The sequence below is a fragment of the Podarcis pityusensis genome (genome assembly GCF_964106645.2).
Source record: "Podarcis pityusensis genome assembly, chromosome: 9".
Lineage (NCBI taxonomy): Eukaryota > Metazoa > Chordata > Lepidosauria > Squamata > Lacertidae > Podarcis > Podarcis pityusensis.
The window spans coordinates 16,406,852-16,425,467 of NC_138034.1; the positions used below are offsets into that span (position 1 = coordinate 16,406,852).

Genomic DNA, 18,616 nt, shown 5'->3' on the forward strand with positions numbered 1-18,616 from the left:
TGCCCGCCCGCCCGCCCGCGCTCTGCCGTCGCGAGCGCCTGCGGGCGGTGGTCGGCGCGAGACCAACGGTCGTCTCCTCAACTCCCGCTTTCCTCGCCGAAGCAACCTTCGATGTTGGCAGCGAAGGGGCGGGGAGGCGAAGGAACCGAGGCGAGTTGGCGGTTGGTTAGGAGGCGTGGCCAACGCTCCTCTCTCAACCGCCACACAGCGGGAATCGCCCCGCCCATTGGGAGGCGTGGCCCAACGTTCCCGAGGAGGAGGGGGGGCTTTGTTGTGAAGCTGGGAGTTGCCGCCGGCGGTCGGGGCCGGGAAGGGGGCGCCCTCTTCGCCTCAACTTGCCTTTTTCCTCCCCGAGCGGGACGGGGCCGGAGCCGCCTTTCCCTCCCTGGGGGACGGCAGCGAGGTGAGGACCGGGCTCGGGCGGGGAAGCAGTGGCAGGGCGCCGTCCCCCTCAGCTCCGGCGTGTGGCGTCCTGAGGGGGCGGCTGGCATTCTGTGCCTTCCTGCAAGGATTCTCAGGGGAGGCGGTTGGCGGCGGCGGAGGTTTCTCCTCAAGGACGCGCGTCAGGCAAGGGGCGGTTGGGTTCGAGCTCCGGAAGTTTCGCCTCCCCTCCCCGGATGCGGGAGGCGAACCCCGGAGTTGGCGCGAAGTCACCACAGAGGAGGAGCGAGCGCGTGAACATGTGCAGAGCGCCTTTCCCCCGTGGTCGCTCCAGAGGGCTCTTAGAGACCCACTTAAAGTTAGTGTAGGATTGCCATCTTTGGACCACCCTCGACCTAACTGCCAACTGGGTGTCAAGGGGGAGGCGTTCCCACGTACCTTTTCAGTGCATACTTGTAGGTGAAGATTGGACTTTCATTGTTTGACAGTGGACTTCCTCTGGAGGTAATGGGGTCTTCTTCCTTGGAGGTTTTTAAGCAGATGCTGGGTTTCCGACGTCTGTACTCTAGTTGAGATTCTTGCTTTGTAGGGGGTTGGGCTAGATGACCCTCGGGGTCCCTAACTGCTCTATGATTCTATTAAACTATACCGCTTTAAATGATGTCAGGGGTTTGTTTTAGAATTGCTGCAGAGCAAAAGCTAATAGAATCCCATTAGAGAGTCCAAATCCTTTCTTCTGCCTGGGAGTAGAGAATGATCAAAAGACAGTCGTTTTGAATTAACATTTGGAGCTAAAGGTTGCATTCATGTGGTGTAATAGTCTTGAACTAAAAACTTGTGGATCTCTTACCCTGCCTCTCCCAGCCTGTTTTAGGAGAAAGGGAGAAAGGGATAGTTTTGCTCCAAATCCTTACCCTTCTCCTTGCACTGGTAAACTTAAGGTTTTGATGAACTTAGGAAGTATTAGCAAGTGTTGCCTACTTCTCTAGGAGCGGGAGCCCTTGTACCACCATCTGTACCCCAGAGAACCATGCTACTTACGGCTCAGTCAAGATTTATGACATTGATAGGAGCTACGTTTTTCAAACTCAAGCTCAGTTATGTTCCGTTGGCAATTTATTCTATTCCTTTGTGAGTATGTGTAATATTTTGTAACCCGGGGCATCTCTCTTTCAGGTGAATGAGTCATCTGATCTGGGGAAGCTAATGTAATGCAGCATTAAAAGTAATCAAAAATTAATTGCCGTGGACTGTGGTTCATGACCTGTGCAAAGATTAGATGGGTCTCCTTCCCTCCTTGCTTTATTTTGCTCTATTAAGAAAGACGGATTCAGACTGTGCGAGAGCTTGGGTGGCAGGGAGAAGTGTGTGTGTGAGTGGCATCTGTCCCGTTGCATTTGAGCTGCCTTTTCCAGGCAATTTGGTTTGTATGATGGACGCGGGTGGCACTGTGCGTTAAACCACAGAGCCTAGGACTTGCCGATCAGAAGGTCGGCGGTTCGAATCCCCGTAACGGGGTGAGCTCCCGTTGCTCGGTCCTGCTCCTGCCAACCTAGCAGTTCGAAAGCACATCAAAGTGCGAGTAGATAAATAGGTACCGCTCCAGCGGGAAGGTAAACGGCGTTTTCGTGCACTGCTCTGGTTTGCCAGAAGCAGCTTAGTCATGCTGGCCGCATGATCCGGAAGCTGTATGCTGGCTCCCTCAGCCAATAAAGCGAGATGAGCGCCGCAACCCCAGAGTCGGCCACGACTGGACCTAATGGTCAGGGGTCCCTTTACCTTTAAAGAAAAGCAGAATATCCATATACGTAGTTAAAGTCATTTTACACTCCTAGTTTAGAAAACATGTACAGTGAGCCTACAGTTTGTGGGGGTTGCATTCTGCTTTAAGTACATGAAGCCAAAATCACTTACAGTCAAAACCCATTAGATTCAGTGGTGAGTGGAATTGCCAAAAATCATTTCCCCCAGAACCCTGGCCCCTTTCTTCTTCTTTTTTATTTTTTACCATGTGCATATAGCTGAATGTGCACAGGTTAAATGTGCACAAGTTGCAGGTTTGCTGTATAATGAAAACAACTCTGCAAGGAATGTTTTCTGTTGTGCCCTTTTAAAACCAGGACCCCTTTAAACTTTGCTTGGGGTGTGTGGAAATGGCAAATATACATGAGTAGCTGTGCTGTTGGGATATTACATTAGTATTCTTCCACCAGCAATATTTTATCTAGGAAACACGACTCTTACTAGAAACAATAATTCTGTTACATCCTGAAAGTGTTTTTGTTTTATTTCATTTTTTGTTTTCTTTCCCAGTTCTGTGTGGCTCTGTTTTGAATCTTCAGAGTCCAAACTAAAATGACTTGTCCATTAAACCTGATCTTGCATCCGGATATAGTTATGCTGTGGACAAGACCAGACAGGATGCTGTGAGGGTTTTAGTGTCAAGCCCAGAGTTACATTTAAACTGCAGGAAAGTGCTGGATTTAGGGTTCATCCACACTTAACTTACGCCCCGTGCTTTCTTGGCACAGGCCTGTGCTTTAAAGCTCCTTGGCCAAGTGCACTTTTTTCCATCCTTCTGCTTTCCCCAGGAAAACCCACTTTTTAACATTAAATCAGAACAAGTGGCAATTCAGGTTTTCAATGGTTGAAGAGCGGGTTTTCGCTAGAAAACAGCTAGGGCAAAAAAAAACATGTTTAGAAACAGCACTTTAAAGCACAGACTTTGCCTAGAAACATTGCACAAAAGGAAGTCTGCATGAGCCCCTAGTCATAAGATTTTTCTCTTGAAGCTCCATGTTTCATCCTCCATACATAAGGTCACACTCTCAGCTTTGTGTTACTCAAACTGGAATAATTATCCTTGACATTCATGATTTCCCTTCAAGTAAACATGGTCTACATCAGAGTAGTTGATGTATTGTATGATGAAGTGTCAAATACAGTGGAACCTTGGTTCTCGAACGGCTCAGTTGACAAACAAATCGGCTCCCGAACACCTAAAACCTGGAAGTAAGTGTTTTCGAATGTTTTTTGGAAGCCGAATGTCCGGTGCGGTTGTTGCCTGTTGTTTCCAGGGCACCTGCACCAATCAGCCTTGGTTTCCAAATGTTTCGGGAGTCAAACGGACTTCCGGAACGGATTAAGTTTGAGAACCAAGGTTCCACTGTACATAGATTTTTAGAATGCCTAACAATCAGCTTGAAGAGAGTTCAATTTTGGGGTCATGCGAGTCTAAAATGGGGAATACAGTGGTACCTCGAGTTACAAACACCTCAGGTTACAAACACTTCGGGTAACAGACTCCGCTAACCTGGAAGTACTACCCTGAAGATCTGCTGCCCGTAAATACAGTGGTACCTCAGGTTACATACACTTCAGGTTACATACACTTCAGGTTACAGACTCCGCTAACCCAGAAATAGTGCTTCAGGTTAAGAAGTTTGCTTCAGGATGAGAACAGAAATCGTGCTCCGGCGGCGCGGCAGCAGCAGGAGGCCCCATTAGCTAAAGTGGTGCTTCAGGTTAAGAACAGTTTCAGGTTAAGTACAGACCTCCGGAACGAATTAAGTACTTAACCTGAGGTACCACTGTACTGGACTAGACGGACAAAAAAGTATAAACTAGTATAGGAACATAGGAAATTGCTCTATCCCCCTCACCACATGTGCCCTGTGTTAAATCAGGCCTTATACTTTCATGAAGGAAAACATGGCAATCAGTCCTGGTTGGTAGAGATGGCACAACCAGTCTGGAGGGATCAGCAAACAGTGGTTTCAAAAAAGTAGCTGATTTGAAATAGAGTTCAGGGGGAAGGGGGAGTAAGTAGTGCAAGTCTTTTTTTTGTCATCTGGTGCTGCTTGTGAACCAGTTCAAAATGTCATGCCCAAAAATAAAATTTCCCAAGAGCAATCAATTTTTGGTATGTAGCTCCAAAAAAAATGCAAAAAAAAATGTTCAGCAGATTTATTATAAATTTGGCAATGCCTTATGTGTTCCTTATACATTGTTTACATTGACATATATTTATTATGTATTTTTATTTTTTCTGAATAATATTTTAATGTTTTTTCTCCCTTAAGATTCATCTGGTGGGCTGGAACGTCTTGAAAGAGATGAGGATGGAACTGCATACCATCTAAACAAGAATATAGGTAACTTTTAAAATATTGTTACAAATTATGGACCCATCAAGCGAAAGTTTAATTCTTCAATCCCATTGATTTCATGCTAGAAGTCCACAGTGTTTTACACTAGATAGCAATTCAGTAATAGTTGGATTCAGAGGAATCATGCATAGGATAGAAACCACGTGTAGCATAGAGCTTCAAGTCTTTCATTGAAACCATTGGGATTTCCTAGTTCTTTACTTGGCAGAATTATGCCCTGTGGGTTTTTGTAAAGCAAGACAGTAACACCTATTTTATGCATCCATGCTCAGAAGGATGACTCATTTAAAAATAGCTGTTTCAAACTGTTTTTATTGATAATTTTATTGTTCTATTCTTTTTGGAAACTGCTTTGAGGGTTTAAAAACACACACAAATAAAATAATTTTAATTTAATCTAGGGAGACTTGTTTCCTAATATATAAGTATAGGATTGCAGCATTATTTCAACTTACTTTTTCATTGAAATCAGTGGGTCTTCATCATGATTAACTTTTCATATGGGTTCTTTATAATCCAAGTTACATTAAATCTGAATCCAACCTCTTGTATGACTGCCTCAGAAAATGAGGGGTGTTTGGGCACATTTGAACTTGTCTTGTATAAGTTCCCGAACTTTTAAGTTACATCTAGAGGTTCATGATTTTCCAGAGGAAGGAGTCCTTCCATCAGAGAAAAAGAATCAGAGAAATGTAGAGTTGGAAGGGACCACAAGGATCATCTAATCCAATCTCCTGCAATGCAGGAATCTGTCGGTAGTGGCACCATCCCTGTGGAAAGCCCTTCCTTCAGATGTCAAGGAGATAAAGAATTACATAACTTTTAGTAGACATCTGAAGGCAGCCCTGTATTGGGAAGTTTTTAATATTTGATATTTCACTGTGTTTTATATATGCTGTAAGCCTCCCAGGGTGGCTGGGGAAACCCAGCTGGATGGGCGGGATATAAATACAATCATCATCATCATCATCTTCATCATCATCATCGTCTTAACTAAAGCATCCATGGCATATGGCCATCCAACCTCTGCTTAAAACCTCGAAGGAAGGAGAGTCCACAGTTTCTGGAGGTGACCATTCCACTGTTAAACAGCTCTTTCTGTCAGAAAATTCTTTCTGATGTTTAGTCAGAATCTCCTTTCCAGATTTGGAGGATATGAAAGGGGAGTAGAGGGACAGGATGAAAATGGGATAACTTCACTGAATGCAACCTTTTAGCAGGGGTCCCTAGTGTTTTTTGTACTCCTGCAAATGTTGTTGTTCCGCTGATACCACCTGCTTGTGCATTGGTTGTGGTGTTTTGGCTACAGGCGCATCAGCACTCACTCCATGAAGTTAGCAAATACAAGTTATGATTTCCTAACATGATTCTGAATGGCACCACTATTTTCTTAATGATTTTGGGATCAGCATCTTACCTGGGTCAGACTTGTGGCATGCATTCTTTTCACAAGGTTTAAGAAATGCCATCATAAATATTTTTGAATTTGGAGCAAATGTTAAATAGCTTAGCAGGCCCAGAGAGCTTAATGAACTAATCTGGAAGAACTTTGCATGTAGTTAGCGAGAAAACCTGTTGTAGTTTATATTGATTGTTCAGCACATTGGCCAAACAGACTATTTGGCCTGATTCAGCATTATGGAAGAAAATGGTGCTGTGTGGTAATTAGACAGATGTTTCTTCAAACATTTTCAAAGTTGGAGGGCATGGTTGTATTTTGTTTTAACAGTGTGCTATTAATGTTGGGTTAGGAAGCCTTTGGTTATTCTTTCAAGTTCAAGAGTATCTTTTTCATATTTATAATAAGACTAGACGCTCTTTCAGACAAAATGTGAACTTCACCCTTTCAGTTCCTGGCCATCTGTGCTTTCCTCTTTGCATATTTTTGTCAGAAACAAAAAGGAAGATAGTATTACTTGAGCATAGAAATAGTATTATAGCATTAGCATGCAGAAACAACAAATTAAAAATGCTTAGAAAATAATATTTGTATAGTGTCATCAAGGTATGTTAAAATGTATGAAAGGATCCCTTTCCCTCTGGGACTTATAATCTAGAAAGCAGGCACAACAAAGGAAGAGGAGTGAAATGAAGGCAGTGAAAAAGAATATGTAGTTGCCTCCATATGAGTGTTCGTTGAAGAGTGCAGGTTTTTTGCAGCATCCGCACAATATTATCAAAAAGCCGATCTGTCTTAGGTAGTTTGTTGCAACTTTATTGATTGCATTACCACAAAAGACCATTGTTGCAGACCACCATTCACTTACAGTTCATAGTGGAAGGATTCACTGGACTAATTCGATTCAGGTTATGAATTGGTAAGAGGGACTGTAATTTGTAAATGACAGTGTACATTGATTGCTCACTGGCTCTTCCTGCTAGGGCTTATTTTTGTTTTTTCTTATTTGTGTCATATTTCCAAAAAAGAAAGCTCTTGTTTGGGGTTTTATGTGTGAAAAAGCTAGTTTGTATATTCTCTCCCTATTTAATCTGAATGAACTATTTCCATTGAAATTGTGATAGGCTTAAAAAAAAAGCCTGTTGTCAATTATCCATTTGCCATATTTAAATGTTATGTATGCATGTATGTATATTTGCAGTAATAACCCATTTGCAATATTAAGTCTGTTTGGTATATATAGATCATAATTTTAGGTTGTTTTCTCAAATGTACTTAATAACCAAAAACAGTCTGATACCTTGTATTACACACAAGTTTTTCCATATTAATGAACTTTTATTAGTTGTCCATGCTTTTCTTTGTCATATTGTCAACGAAAACAAAAAACATTCCAGACTAATGTTATATTATTTATTACCATTATTATGCAGAACGTGTTCTGAACTAAGTGGCTTACAGCCCAATCCAGTGCATGTTTAATCAATAAGAAGCCTCACTGTTTTGTAATAAAAATCCTGTGAAATAGGTTAATATCATATTTTACATATCTTGAGAGATGACAACATTCAAGCCCACCTAGTAAGGTTGTCTGATTGGATGAAGAAGGTGTTTAGTTTCGATTTCTTTGACCCATAAAACTGTCTTCAAGCTCATAGAGGCTATTTTTCCAATAATGAAATAACATCTCTGGTGGGGAGCTCTTTCTTTCTTTGGCCAGGATCGAAAGAGCTTCTTTATGGCTCAGTCTAGCAATAATTCTGAACCGTGGTTGGCGCTTGGACTGTGACGCTAGAAGAGGCCACATGCCTGTACACTCCCTCCTCCTCTACTGTACTTAAGGGAATAAGTTATTTTCTGGCTTGTAGCAAACCATTACACCCAAGCTATCAAACTATGGTTTGTGCTTGCCACGCAGACCAAGATCCAAACCTGATTTCTAGGACAAGTGCAAGTTAACAAGTTTAGATATAATGCCCAATGTATGTGTAATGAGTATGGGTTGCTCGTGCGTAAGTTGCCGCCTCTCCTGGCTATGTTGCCTGGTTAAACCTTTCTGTCTGGACAGCCCTTCACTTCGTGGCTGCCTCAGTCGCTAGCAGAATCCGTCAGTGGGCGTTTCTTAAACCTTTTCCAACATAAAAGTTGTTTGACGCCAAGTCTCCTCCTACTCTCCCTGCGCGGAAGTCTTCTGCGCAGGGAGGGCGTGGGTAGCGGAGGACCCGTGCTCTCCCGCTGGTGTCCGGTGAAGAGTCCTGGAGCCCTCTCGCCGATTCCCCCATCTGCCCCCCTTTATCCCTGGTGTTGCGCTGATTTGCTTCCCCATCTACTGAGCTGCCTCTCTCCCTGCTGGGCCCTTCTCCAGCATCATTTGAGAGCCTTCCCTCCGCCTCTAGCTCCGATGTCAGTTCCCTGACAGTATGCTTTGCCAAAATCGCTGAATGAACTAATTATGCCAAACTGTTTTAAAAAGCAAAAATCACTGCCTCCTTCTTTCCCCCTCCCCCTTCTTTTTTGCCTTTCAATAAGGGAATATTTTCTGAGTTTTTCTGAGAAAGTCAAGTCCAAAGCTCCCTTGTTGCAAGATTATGTGGATCCAGTCCTTGGCTTGAAACTGTTAATGTCATTCATGAATTAATGAGATAGGCATGTGATATTTAGCAGTGTTTTACAACTTAATGGCCCGATTCTCAAACTTGTTGAGTCAGTAAATGAATGTTTAAGATGGATCTTATGACTGCTGCACTAATGTGCTGTCACAAGTTATGACATTATATTGGAGTTGCAAGGATGCTTAGGCAGATGTGCGTGCTCATCAGGAAGTTCACATTACAAATGTGTCTTGTGTTGTATGCATTATGTTTTAAAGCTGTAAAGGAGTGTTCTCTGTCAGCTTTCCTACAACAGGAAATCCTTTTTAAGGAGACTTGCCTTAGCCAGAAAATCTTTTAGAAGAATCATAAAACACTTCTATTTCATCTGCCTTCTGGTAGTGTGTGTGTTTTGGTGTGTGTAAGTTAAACAATTTATAAATTCACAGTATTAGTGCTTATTTCCAACCAGTTTACAGGAGAAAAGTAGGCATGGTGGTTTTGGTGTTGCAGTCTTGACAATGAAGAATTTTGATGAATTATGCATGTTTTCAGTTGCGATAAATCTACTTGTTCATCTAAAGTGGCTGGTTTGAAAGAAAAAATAACTACAGTAAACTACCGTAATTTATTTGTGGTTGAATATTGATCATTCGCTAGAATGGTAGCCACCTTAATCCTCTACTTAAAAAAAATATATTGCTCACGTGAGTAAGGAAATTTAACTGCAGCCTCTCTGAATGAGGCTTTTGGAGTGATACCTGCATACATGCACTATGTATCAGATTTTATTTGCATACTCTTTTATCTTTAGCCATTTGTTTCTTAAAATAGATATATGGGGTGGGGATTACCTTTTCCTCTTGCATGTATTTTATAAAGCAAATACACCTGTGCACAATTGGAGCATGCTGTATAGTCTGTATTTCTTGTACTGTAGTATAAAATCTTGTTTGAACTTGTCCTTAGGAGGTAGATTTTTCTCCTAGTCAATGCCTTAACTATCTTAATTGATGATATAAACTACAGTTCAGGTTTGCGGTATTGTACTATAGAGTCCTAAACTGCTTGAGCCTAGGTCATTGGCAGCCAGCATGGTGCCTTCCAGATACAGTTGTACCTCCGCTTACATATCCCTCTGGATACGTAATCTTCGGGATGCGAACGTGCCAAACCCGGAAGTATTTTTCTGGGTTTCATCGCGCGCACATGTGCAGAAGTGTTAAACTGCGCGCATGCACAGAAGCGGTCATCCGGTTGCAAATTCCTTGGGATGTGGCAGGACCTCCAGAACAGATCCCGTTCTCAACTGGAGGTACCAATGTATTGTGAACTGCAGCTCACCTCGGTCCCATCAAGCATGGCTATTGGTCAGGGATGATGGGAGTTGTAGTCCACAACATCTGGAGGGCACCGTGTTAGGAGTAAGTTATTTGAGATAAAAACCTGTCCAGTTAGTAAGAGCATGTACTGAAACCTTCCTGGTGCTGCTGCAGCCTGCATCAACTTACCTTACAGCAACCAGGGAGAGGGCCTTTTCTGTTGTGGTGCCCCCTCTTTGGAGTAGCCTTTCCCTAGGAAAAAAAAATGCACCAGTGACACCAGAAAATTAGCATTTTATCCAGACCTTTGCTGGTTGCTTTTTTTTTTTAATGTTGATTTTTGTACTCACTGTTAATGTTGCCTTGACGTTTTCATAATTCATCTCTTGAAGATGAATTAAATTGGTTTTTTTAAAAACTGTTTTAATTGCTGTGCCTGCAGCAGCCTCGTTTCATAATAAATTTTATAATAAAATTTCATAATAAATTTTAATTGTGGGTGTCTATAATGTTCTGATGGAATTTTGATGTAATTTAATTTGAATTGAAATGTGGAATTGTATTTTGTGTTTGGATTTTATAATTGATTTTATACTTGAAAATATTTTGGCATGTAAGCAGTATATAAATTTATATAAATACCAGTTATAAATTGATAAATACTACTGCTAGGTGATATATAAATATTTTCAATAAATGCCATATAGTAGAAAATTCTGGTCAAGTTGTCTAAGGCACTGAGTTCCATTTTGTTTTAGGAATAAATGCTTCAGAGCAAATTATTCCTCTGAAGATTGCCTCTTACGGTGTCTGTAGTATAACCTCTGTGCAACTTTGCACAGCTAGGTATGCAGATAAACAGATCAAGCATCTGAGTGATAAAACGGGAGCAAGGAATAAGCATAGAGGTTGTTCAAAGGGAGCCTTTTTAAATGGGTGAGCAGTTTTCAATTTGCATTTCAATTATTGGTGTAGAAAAGTTTAATATAATTTGCATAAATGTAATTCTAAGGATTGTTGCTTCCCCAATCCAAGTGAATAATGCATGCCACAGTAGCTGCACTTTTGCATCCTGTCAGTAATAGGCTTCAGATCTTTTTTCAGTGTTGCAGTGCAACATGGAAGGTGTTTTCTGTGACCTCATCCCACAGACCCAGGCCTAGTACAATGTGGATGGGGCCAGCTAGAAAGGTTCTACTCACCTGATCATTTCTCCAAACCAAGCTGGAGGCTGTTGTGTAGGAAAGTCCCTTGTGATTGGCTCCATCTGTGTGATGCAAGCCCTTGAAACATCATAGCACTAGCAGAGGTTAAAGCCATAACAAAACTTCCACACAACTTGGCTCCCACTCTAAACGTTGGTAGAAAAACTTTTGACAAAAGAATTTACATGCTGGGGGAAAAGCTGTTGTCAGCTTATGTTGTATCTTATGCACTGACTGATTTGGTCACAGTTCACAAATGAAATGAATGAAATCATGTAAAGTAACTGTCTTGAGACTACCTTGTTTCATTTCCCCCTTAATTACCAAATCTTTTTTAAAAAAATAACACGCTCCCCTCGAATAAAAAAACCATGCAATGCCTTGAAATTTCATTTGATGGAAAGTATATTATGCTTCTAAAGCAGAGTGGCATACAGTTTAGAAGAGTCAATTGACTGTTTTGATTGGTTAACTAGAATGTCATTTGCTTGTTTTTTTAAAAGAAAGAATTGCTTTTAGGGTTTGAAATCCATTTGTTGATGGCTTTAAGAAAAATAGACGCCAATTTTGTTAATATTTAAAAATGGGTAAGACCTTCGGAAGTGTTAGATATTATAAAGGAACAACTTCTAAGTTAAAAGGATGTATGTATGGAATTGTATATATATTTCAGTCATTGTGTTTGTATGGTAAATTGGTGTTGTAGTGTTAAATCACCACAAATGCAATTTGATCCAAAAGTAGACTATATATGAAGCAAGCAAACAGATCTTTCTGTGTTTGTGAAAAGCACAAATGGCATCATTTCTCCCTCTGACATGACTGGTATTGTTATGAATTTGTGGGTGCTAGACACCCTAAATTCCTGGATTCAGTAACTGTTAAAATTGGGGTGGTGTGCAACAGTATCTCTGCTATTCTACTTTCTTGCGTAGTGAAGCTGTTGTACAAGGTAGCTGGGGAGAGTGTGGTATGATAAGGTCAAAGCACATAAAGCATTTAAAAATCATATTGTCAAGAAAGCATTGTTTAATGTCTGGATAAGATATAAGGACCTACTTGAAAATAAAACCCCAAGGTGGTTGTCACCGATGGAAGCGAAGGCTCAGAAAAAGCTCAATATGGAGGCCAAATGGCCGAAATATTGGGAAATTTTGGAACAAGAGGGAGACAAATTGAAATTGCAGAGTTTTGAAAAACTAAAAAATAAAGTGCGAGATTGGCTTCATTATTATCAGATAATGGAGGCATATAATTTGGATAAGAAAATTGGCTTCCAGGTGGAAAAATCAAAATTGGAAACAGAACTGTTAGACCCCAAAACCAAGATTTTGTCAAAGATGTATAACTTGCTGTTGAAATGGAATACTCAGGATGAAACGGTGAAATCTGCTATGATTAAATGGGCACAAGATGTTGGACATAACATAATGATGGCTGACTGGGAACAGTTATGGACCACAGGTATGAAGTTTACGGCATGTAATGCCTTAAGAGAGAATATTATGAAAATGATTTACAGGTGGTACATGACACCAGTCAAGCTTGCAAAAATCTATCACTTGCCCGATAATAAATGTTGGAAATGTAAAGAAACTGAAGGTACATTCTTTCACCTTTGGTGGACATGCCCAAGGATTAAGGCTTTCTGGGAGATGATTTATAATGAAATGAAAAAGGTATTTAAATATACCTTTCTGAAGAAACCAGAGGCCTTTCTCCTGGGCATGGTTGGCCAATTGGTGTTAAAGAAGGATAGAACTTTCTTTATGTATGCTACAACAGCAGCAAGAATACTTATTGCAAAGTATTGGAAGACACAAGATTTACCCACTCTGGAAGAATGGCAGATGAAGGTGATGGACTATATGGAACTGGCGGAAATGACTGGCAGAATCCGAGACCAGGGAGAAGAGTTGGTGCAAGAAGATTGGAAGAAATTTAAAAACTATTTACAGAAACACTGTAAAGTTAAAGAATGTTAGAATGATGTTGGATTGAAGTTAAGTGGTTTTTAGCAGCAATGTTATAAAGGAATATGTAAAAATGGATTGTTAACAGGTGATAATCTAAAGTTATAATATACTAAGATAAAAGATTAAGATAAAATCAAAGAGGGAAAGGAATTGCTGACTTAACTAATTGAACTGGAATACAAAAAAGGGAGGTGTGAGGAGGTCAGGGAAACAAGCAAATGAATGATAAGATATGGAAAGATTGATTTGTTTTTAACTGTTTTTACTTTGTATTTTCATTTTTGTTTTTTTTTCTTTTCTTTTACTTTTTTTCTCTTATTTTTGTAATATGTTGAAACTTTAATAAATATCTTTTTTTAAAAAAAAAAGGTAGCTGGGGAGAGGACAGACACTGGGGTAGTTTGTCTCAAGCCAGTAGGGGGGGAAAGAAACCGGGGTCAGCAAACTTTTTCAGCAGGGGGCTGGTCAACTGTCCCTCAGACTTTGTGGGGGGGCAGACTATATTGGGGGGGGATGAATGAATTCCTATGCCCCACAAATAACCCAGAGATGCATTTTAAATAAAAGGGCACATTCTACTCATGGAAAAACTCATGCTGATTCCTGGACCAACCACAGGCCGGATTTAGAAGGCAATTGGGCCAGATCCAGCTCCCTAGCCCTTAGTTTGTCTACCCATGGAAGAAACAGTTGCACGTGTGGGAAGGAGGGAGGGATACCAAACCACAGTTTGTCATAGCCTATGAACTGTCAAAGTGAAACTCTTATTTTAATCCAACTTTTTGGAGAGTTGGAACTTGAGCCCAGAATGCATATGTTTTTGTGAGAAATGGACACTCACCAAGCATACCAAGCTTTGGGAATTTCATTTTAGTGGAGTGGTCAAAGTTGTCATGAATTGACAGCCAGAATCAGAAGTGGCTGTGTGGATTAGCTCTCAATGCCAGTTATTTTGCATGGGGGGGGGGGGGAGGTGGCTTCTTCAAGAAGAATGCCTGTATTTTACAAGTGTGTCAACAAACCTGTTTCTTGGGGGAAATTTACTGGATACACAAGTATAACTGCATTGGACCTGATTGTTCCTAGAAATGTCATTCTAACCTTTCTTAATTGGGGGAATTAGTGAGGGGACGCAGGTGGCGCTGTGGTCTAAACCACAGAGCCTAGGGCTTGCCGATCAGAAGGTCGGCGGTTCGAATCCCCGCGACGGGCTGAGCTCCCGTTACTTGGTCCCTGATCCTGCCAACCTAGCAGTTCAAAAACATTTTCCGTGTGTCGCTCTGGTTTCGCCAGAACGGCTTAGTCATGCTAGCCACATGACCTGGAAGCTGTCTGCGGACAAACGCCGGCTCTCTCGGCCTATAGAGCAAGATGAGCACTCAACCCCAGAGTTGTCCGTGACTGGACCTAATAGTCAGGGGTACCTTTACCTTTACCTTTAGTGAGATTCACATGAACTTGCTTGCAGTTAGTGAGGAAAGACCTTAACCACAGGTGACCTGCTCAGCTAAACCTAAGCTTAGGTAAGTGTGCTGCAGAAGTAAAAAAGATTGGGAAGAGCAAAGTGTCTGTGCATTCCTCTCCAGGATCCCGCACATTCACACTGTCCTGGTAAGCCATTGTTTGGCTTACTGTGCTATGTGAATGGGCCATTGTGTGTTAAATTGTATTTTACCATGTAAAGACACCCCCAAAACAATGCTACCAGTAATTTTATATAAACATCTTAAGTAGAATAAATGAGGAGGGGGAAATCAAAGGCTCAATTGAAAACACTGATTATAAACTTGCAGTCAAGCTAGGGACTACTGATAACTAGTTTTTTGTAGAGAAGGTAGGGCTTATATAGATAGGTTAAGGACCCCTGGATGGTTAAGTCCAGTCAAAGGCGACTGTGAGGTTGCGGCGCTCATCTCGCTTTCAGGCCGAGGGAGTCAGCGTTTGTCCACAGACAGCTTTCCGGGTCATGTGGCCAGCATGACTAAACAGCTTCTGGCGTAACAGAACACTGTAATAGAAACCAGAGCACACGGAAACGCCGTTTACCTTCCTGCCACTGCGGTACCTACTTGCACTAGCGTGTTTTCGAACTGCTAGGTAGGCAGGAGCTGGGACAGAGCAACAGGAGCTCACCCCATTGTGCGGATTCGAACTGCCAACCTTCTGGGCAAGCCCAAGAGGCTCAGTGGTTTAGACCACAGCGCCACCCACATCCCTTCTTATATAGGTAACCACTGTTGGGGATGTGAGGTTTTGTGAATCTCTTCTCAGCTGTTCACCATGAGTTGGATGGTACTGGCATATCTGAATAAACCTTCATCAACCTTTAATCCTTCTATCCATCCATCTCGCACAACTTGTGCTAGATTTGTAACAACAGCAGCTCATAATGATCGTATGAGGGCAGTTTTGCACATCGTTTTAAAATTGGTTGTATGAATCGGGCCTCACACTCTTAAAATACGTTGCATTGACTATGTGAGTTTTTATCATTAAACTCCATACCTCCTGTCAAATTTAGGATTCTGCTTTGATGCAAAGCCTTTTTTCAGTCTGCTTATTATTCAGGAGCCGCATATGTTGAGAAATGATGATTAATTACATTGCAAGTTGTTCTGCTGTCTTATCTTTTAAAACAGCATGTGCTGAGCAAAAGTAGAGCACTTGGTTGGCAGCTCTAATTTAATCAATTTAGAAACCCAGTGCAATATGGAAAATCCCTGCTTTTTTAGCCCATGCAAATTTAATGTTAATAGAAGTCAATACTCTGTTTCAACAATTTTGCATGTGTGGAAACAATTAGAGGGGGTATAAATTCTTCAGAAAAATCAACCCACCTATTTGAATCTAGCCAAAGCATACCTGGGGTTGCTGAATCTCTAATTGGTTATCTTTTCTAATTTTGAGTGCAATTGCATGTTCTAAAAATTTGTAAATTACAGTTCTTACAGAAGGTTCAGACAATGTAAATAATGTTTTAGAGCTGTTATGCCTGCATAATGGTCTAGGTTTCTAGAATGCTAGTAAATATGTATTAGCTGCGGTATCGCAAAAATTCAGACAGTATCAGTTGAAGAGGACCAGCTGACCCAAAGGCTGAGCGTAGCATATACTGATTAAGGCTGCTTATGTGATGCAGGACTGCTGAAGGAACTGGAAGCCCTTGGCCTGAGATTAGCTGAATTGTCTGCCATGTGTGAAATGACTCTGTCACTGAGGTAAAAATGTAATGTTACCAGCCATAGTTTGGGGGAGAGAAATCTGCAGTGACCTTCCTCTGAAAGGCAGTGCTTGTGAAGTTGTATTTTCACAAGTATATAAACTTGACTGGAAATGCTGATTCAAGCTGAAATAAGCACAAACAAAAGATGAGCAATTTTTTTGCCCCCCATTCATAAAAGGGCAAATCCTCATGGCTTGTAGTAGTCAGAAAAGTTTTTGTTGTTGTTAATGTTTTATTATATTTGCTTTGCTTTGCTTTTTCTTCTTTTAGACAACATTCAATAATTGAAAGGAAGAAACCAAGGTAGGGGGGATGAAGCAGGAGCCATGCTTGAATTACATTGCTGAGAAAAAGCACTGTTGGGCCACATCCATATTACTTAGTTACTCTGAAAATGATAGACTATGCATATATGTTAACATACTCTGTCCAAACGTAAGTGTTTGGAAGTTGCTGTCTATAGTAAGCTGTACACTCAAACATGGAAAAGGGATTAGTCAGAGAACCTGGGTACTTGCTAGTTCCGAGACACCAGTGATGTGGGGTGGGAAATTGTCCACAGAGGCATACCTATGGGTTGACTAGGTTGGCCCCCACCAAGTGTGTAACCCCGGGGGCAGGGGCGCAAAAATTGTGCCTCTCCACTCACATTTGTTTTGTCAGATTTGTGTTCCTTTTTGTTCATGTCATTGGGGGGGGGGGGAGGCTTGTCCCTTCTAAAGACAGCCGTCTTGTGTGCTTAAAATAACTGATAGGGAAAAGCCTGCAGTTCATTAGCCATGTATTCTCTTTTTTAAAAAGTTACATCAATAGTTTATAATGGAGAAAGACACAATAGAAACCAAAATTGGAATTGTTCTATGTTCAGTTTACCCTGTATTGGAATGACTCTTACATATGTGTGGTCATTAACTGAAGCAGAATATTTCAGTGGGTTTTGAAATCATGGTGGTGATTCAGTTCTTTCTTCCACTTCTCTCCCCCCTCCACCCCAATATTTGTAAAGGAAAGGGTTAACAGGATAAGTAACAGAGCCTCTGAGAGAGCATAGGAATTGTGATCTTAGTCATTTGTGGTTTAGGAAAAAGAGCTTGTGGGCAGTCTCTGAAAGTGCTTTTATACAAGCTGTTAGTGCTGGCAGGAGTTAATGGTAAGAGGATGAGGAGACAAGCGAGAGAAAAGGCAGTAGATGCTTTAATGAAGCTGATTAGTGTCCTTCCTGATGAAAGTAGCAATTCAGCCTTCTCTGTTCGTTTTCTTTTTAATTAACCCCTTCTAATTATTTAGATAAGAGGGCTTCCTACAAAATCCTGTGCTCCATATTTGAATGTAATAGTATTCTTTCAAAAGAAAGAAAAGGAGGAAAAGGGGGAGTGACACCCATCTACTCATAAACAGGCAGACCATGTGTTTCTCTTGTCCTGGTTGGATGAACAAATCTTCTTTATGTGCATTGCTGCTTGCCCTGTTGCCTAGACGATAACTTGCTCTCACTGAAGATGTCTGGCTCTCGTAAAGAGTTCGACGTGAAGCAGATTTTAAAAATCAGATGGAGGTGGTTTGGGCACCAGCAATCTACTCCTAAACCTAGCATCGACTGCCAGCCAGGAGACTTCTGGGACAGAGGACATAATGCAACTACTGGTGGGATAAAGTTCCTGAATCCAGGCACCCTACCACTGCCTTTTACATCAATTGGTTTTCCGAAGTCCAACCAACAGGTTTTCCAGAATTCACCTTCTTGGCCAATGGCATCCAGCTCTGAAGTGCCTACATTTGAGATCACCGCAGAGGACTGTGAAGGTGCACATTGGCTTGAAAGACCAAATGCTGAAGATGGAGCTAGTGAAGAAGAAAATGTATCTGACAGCAGTTCATGCAGGTTGTTACTTCCTTATTGTGAGAAATTAGTTGTGCCCTATATTTCTATGCATAAAATGGGGGAGGGGGACACCTTCCACTGTGGTGCTGTAAAAATACTTAACCATGGTGCAGCCAAGGAACTGGAATTCTAACTATTTTGCAGTGTATATATAATGTTTCTTTCACTGGTACTGGAAACCTGTTTCAAAAGTATTTCTAAAGAGGCTGGAGATGGAATTTGCATTCTGTAGCAGCTACATTTTCAAGGCTCTGTGAAGAAGGGTTGATGGAACTAGGAGGCAGATATTTTAGCTGTAATCTCTAGGTATGTTCTGCATTCTAATGTGTTACCTTGACCTATTTTTTTCTGGAAATTACTACTTGTGTTCTGAACATGAGGCAGAAACAGAGTAATTTTTAAGGTTAGTTTTTGAGGCTGTTTGAACCAGTCTAGCGGAAAAAAGGTTGGGTGTCATACTGTAGAGAA

General features: G+C 41.3%; 1 protein-coding gene across 3 annotated transcripts in view; it reads left to right on the forward strand.

The window, feature by feature from the left end:
* Positions 1-130: 130 nt before the first annotated feature.
* KLHL5 (kelch like family member 5) overlaps positions 131-18,616 on the forward strand; it is a 54,198-nt gene continuing 35,712 nt past the window's right edge. The window contains exons 1-2 of one of the 3 annotated variants that reach the window (XM_081019965.1): positions 131-403; positions 4,464-4,535. Coding sequence is in view for 1 of the 3 variants with exons in the window: in XM_081019964.1 (XP_080876090.1) it covers positions 17,766-18,148 (383 nt within the window). In the remaining 2 variants the exon portion in view is untranslated. Of the gene's footprint in view, positions 404-558; positions 886-4,463; positions 4,536-17,662; positions 18,149-18,616 lie in introns of those variants that run through there. The other 2 variants (XM_081019966.1, XM_081019964.1) reach the window with 2 other exon arrangements.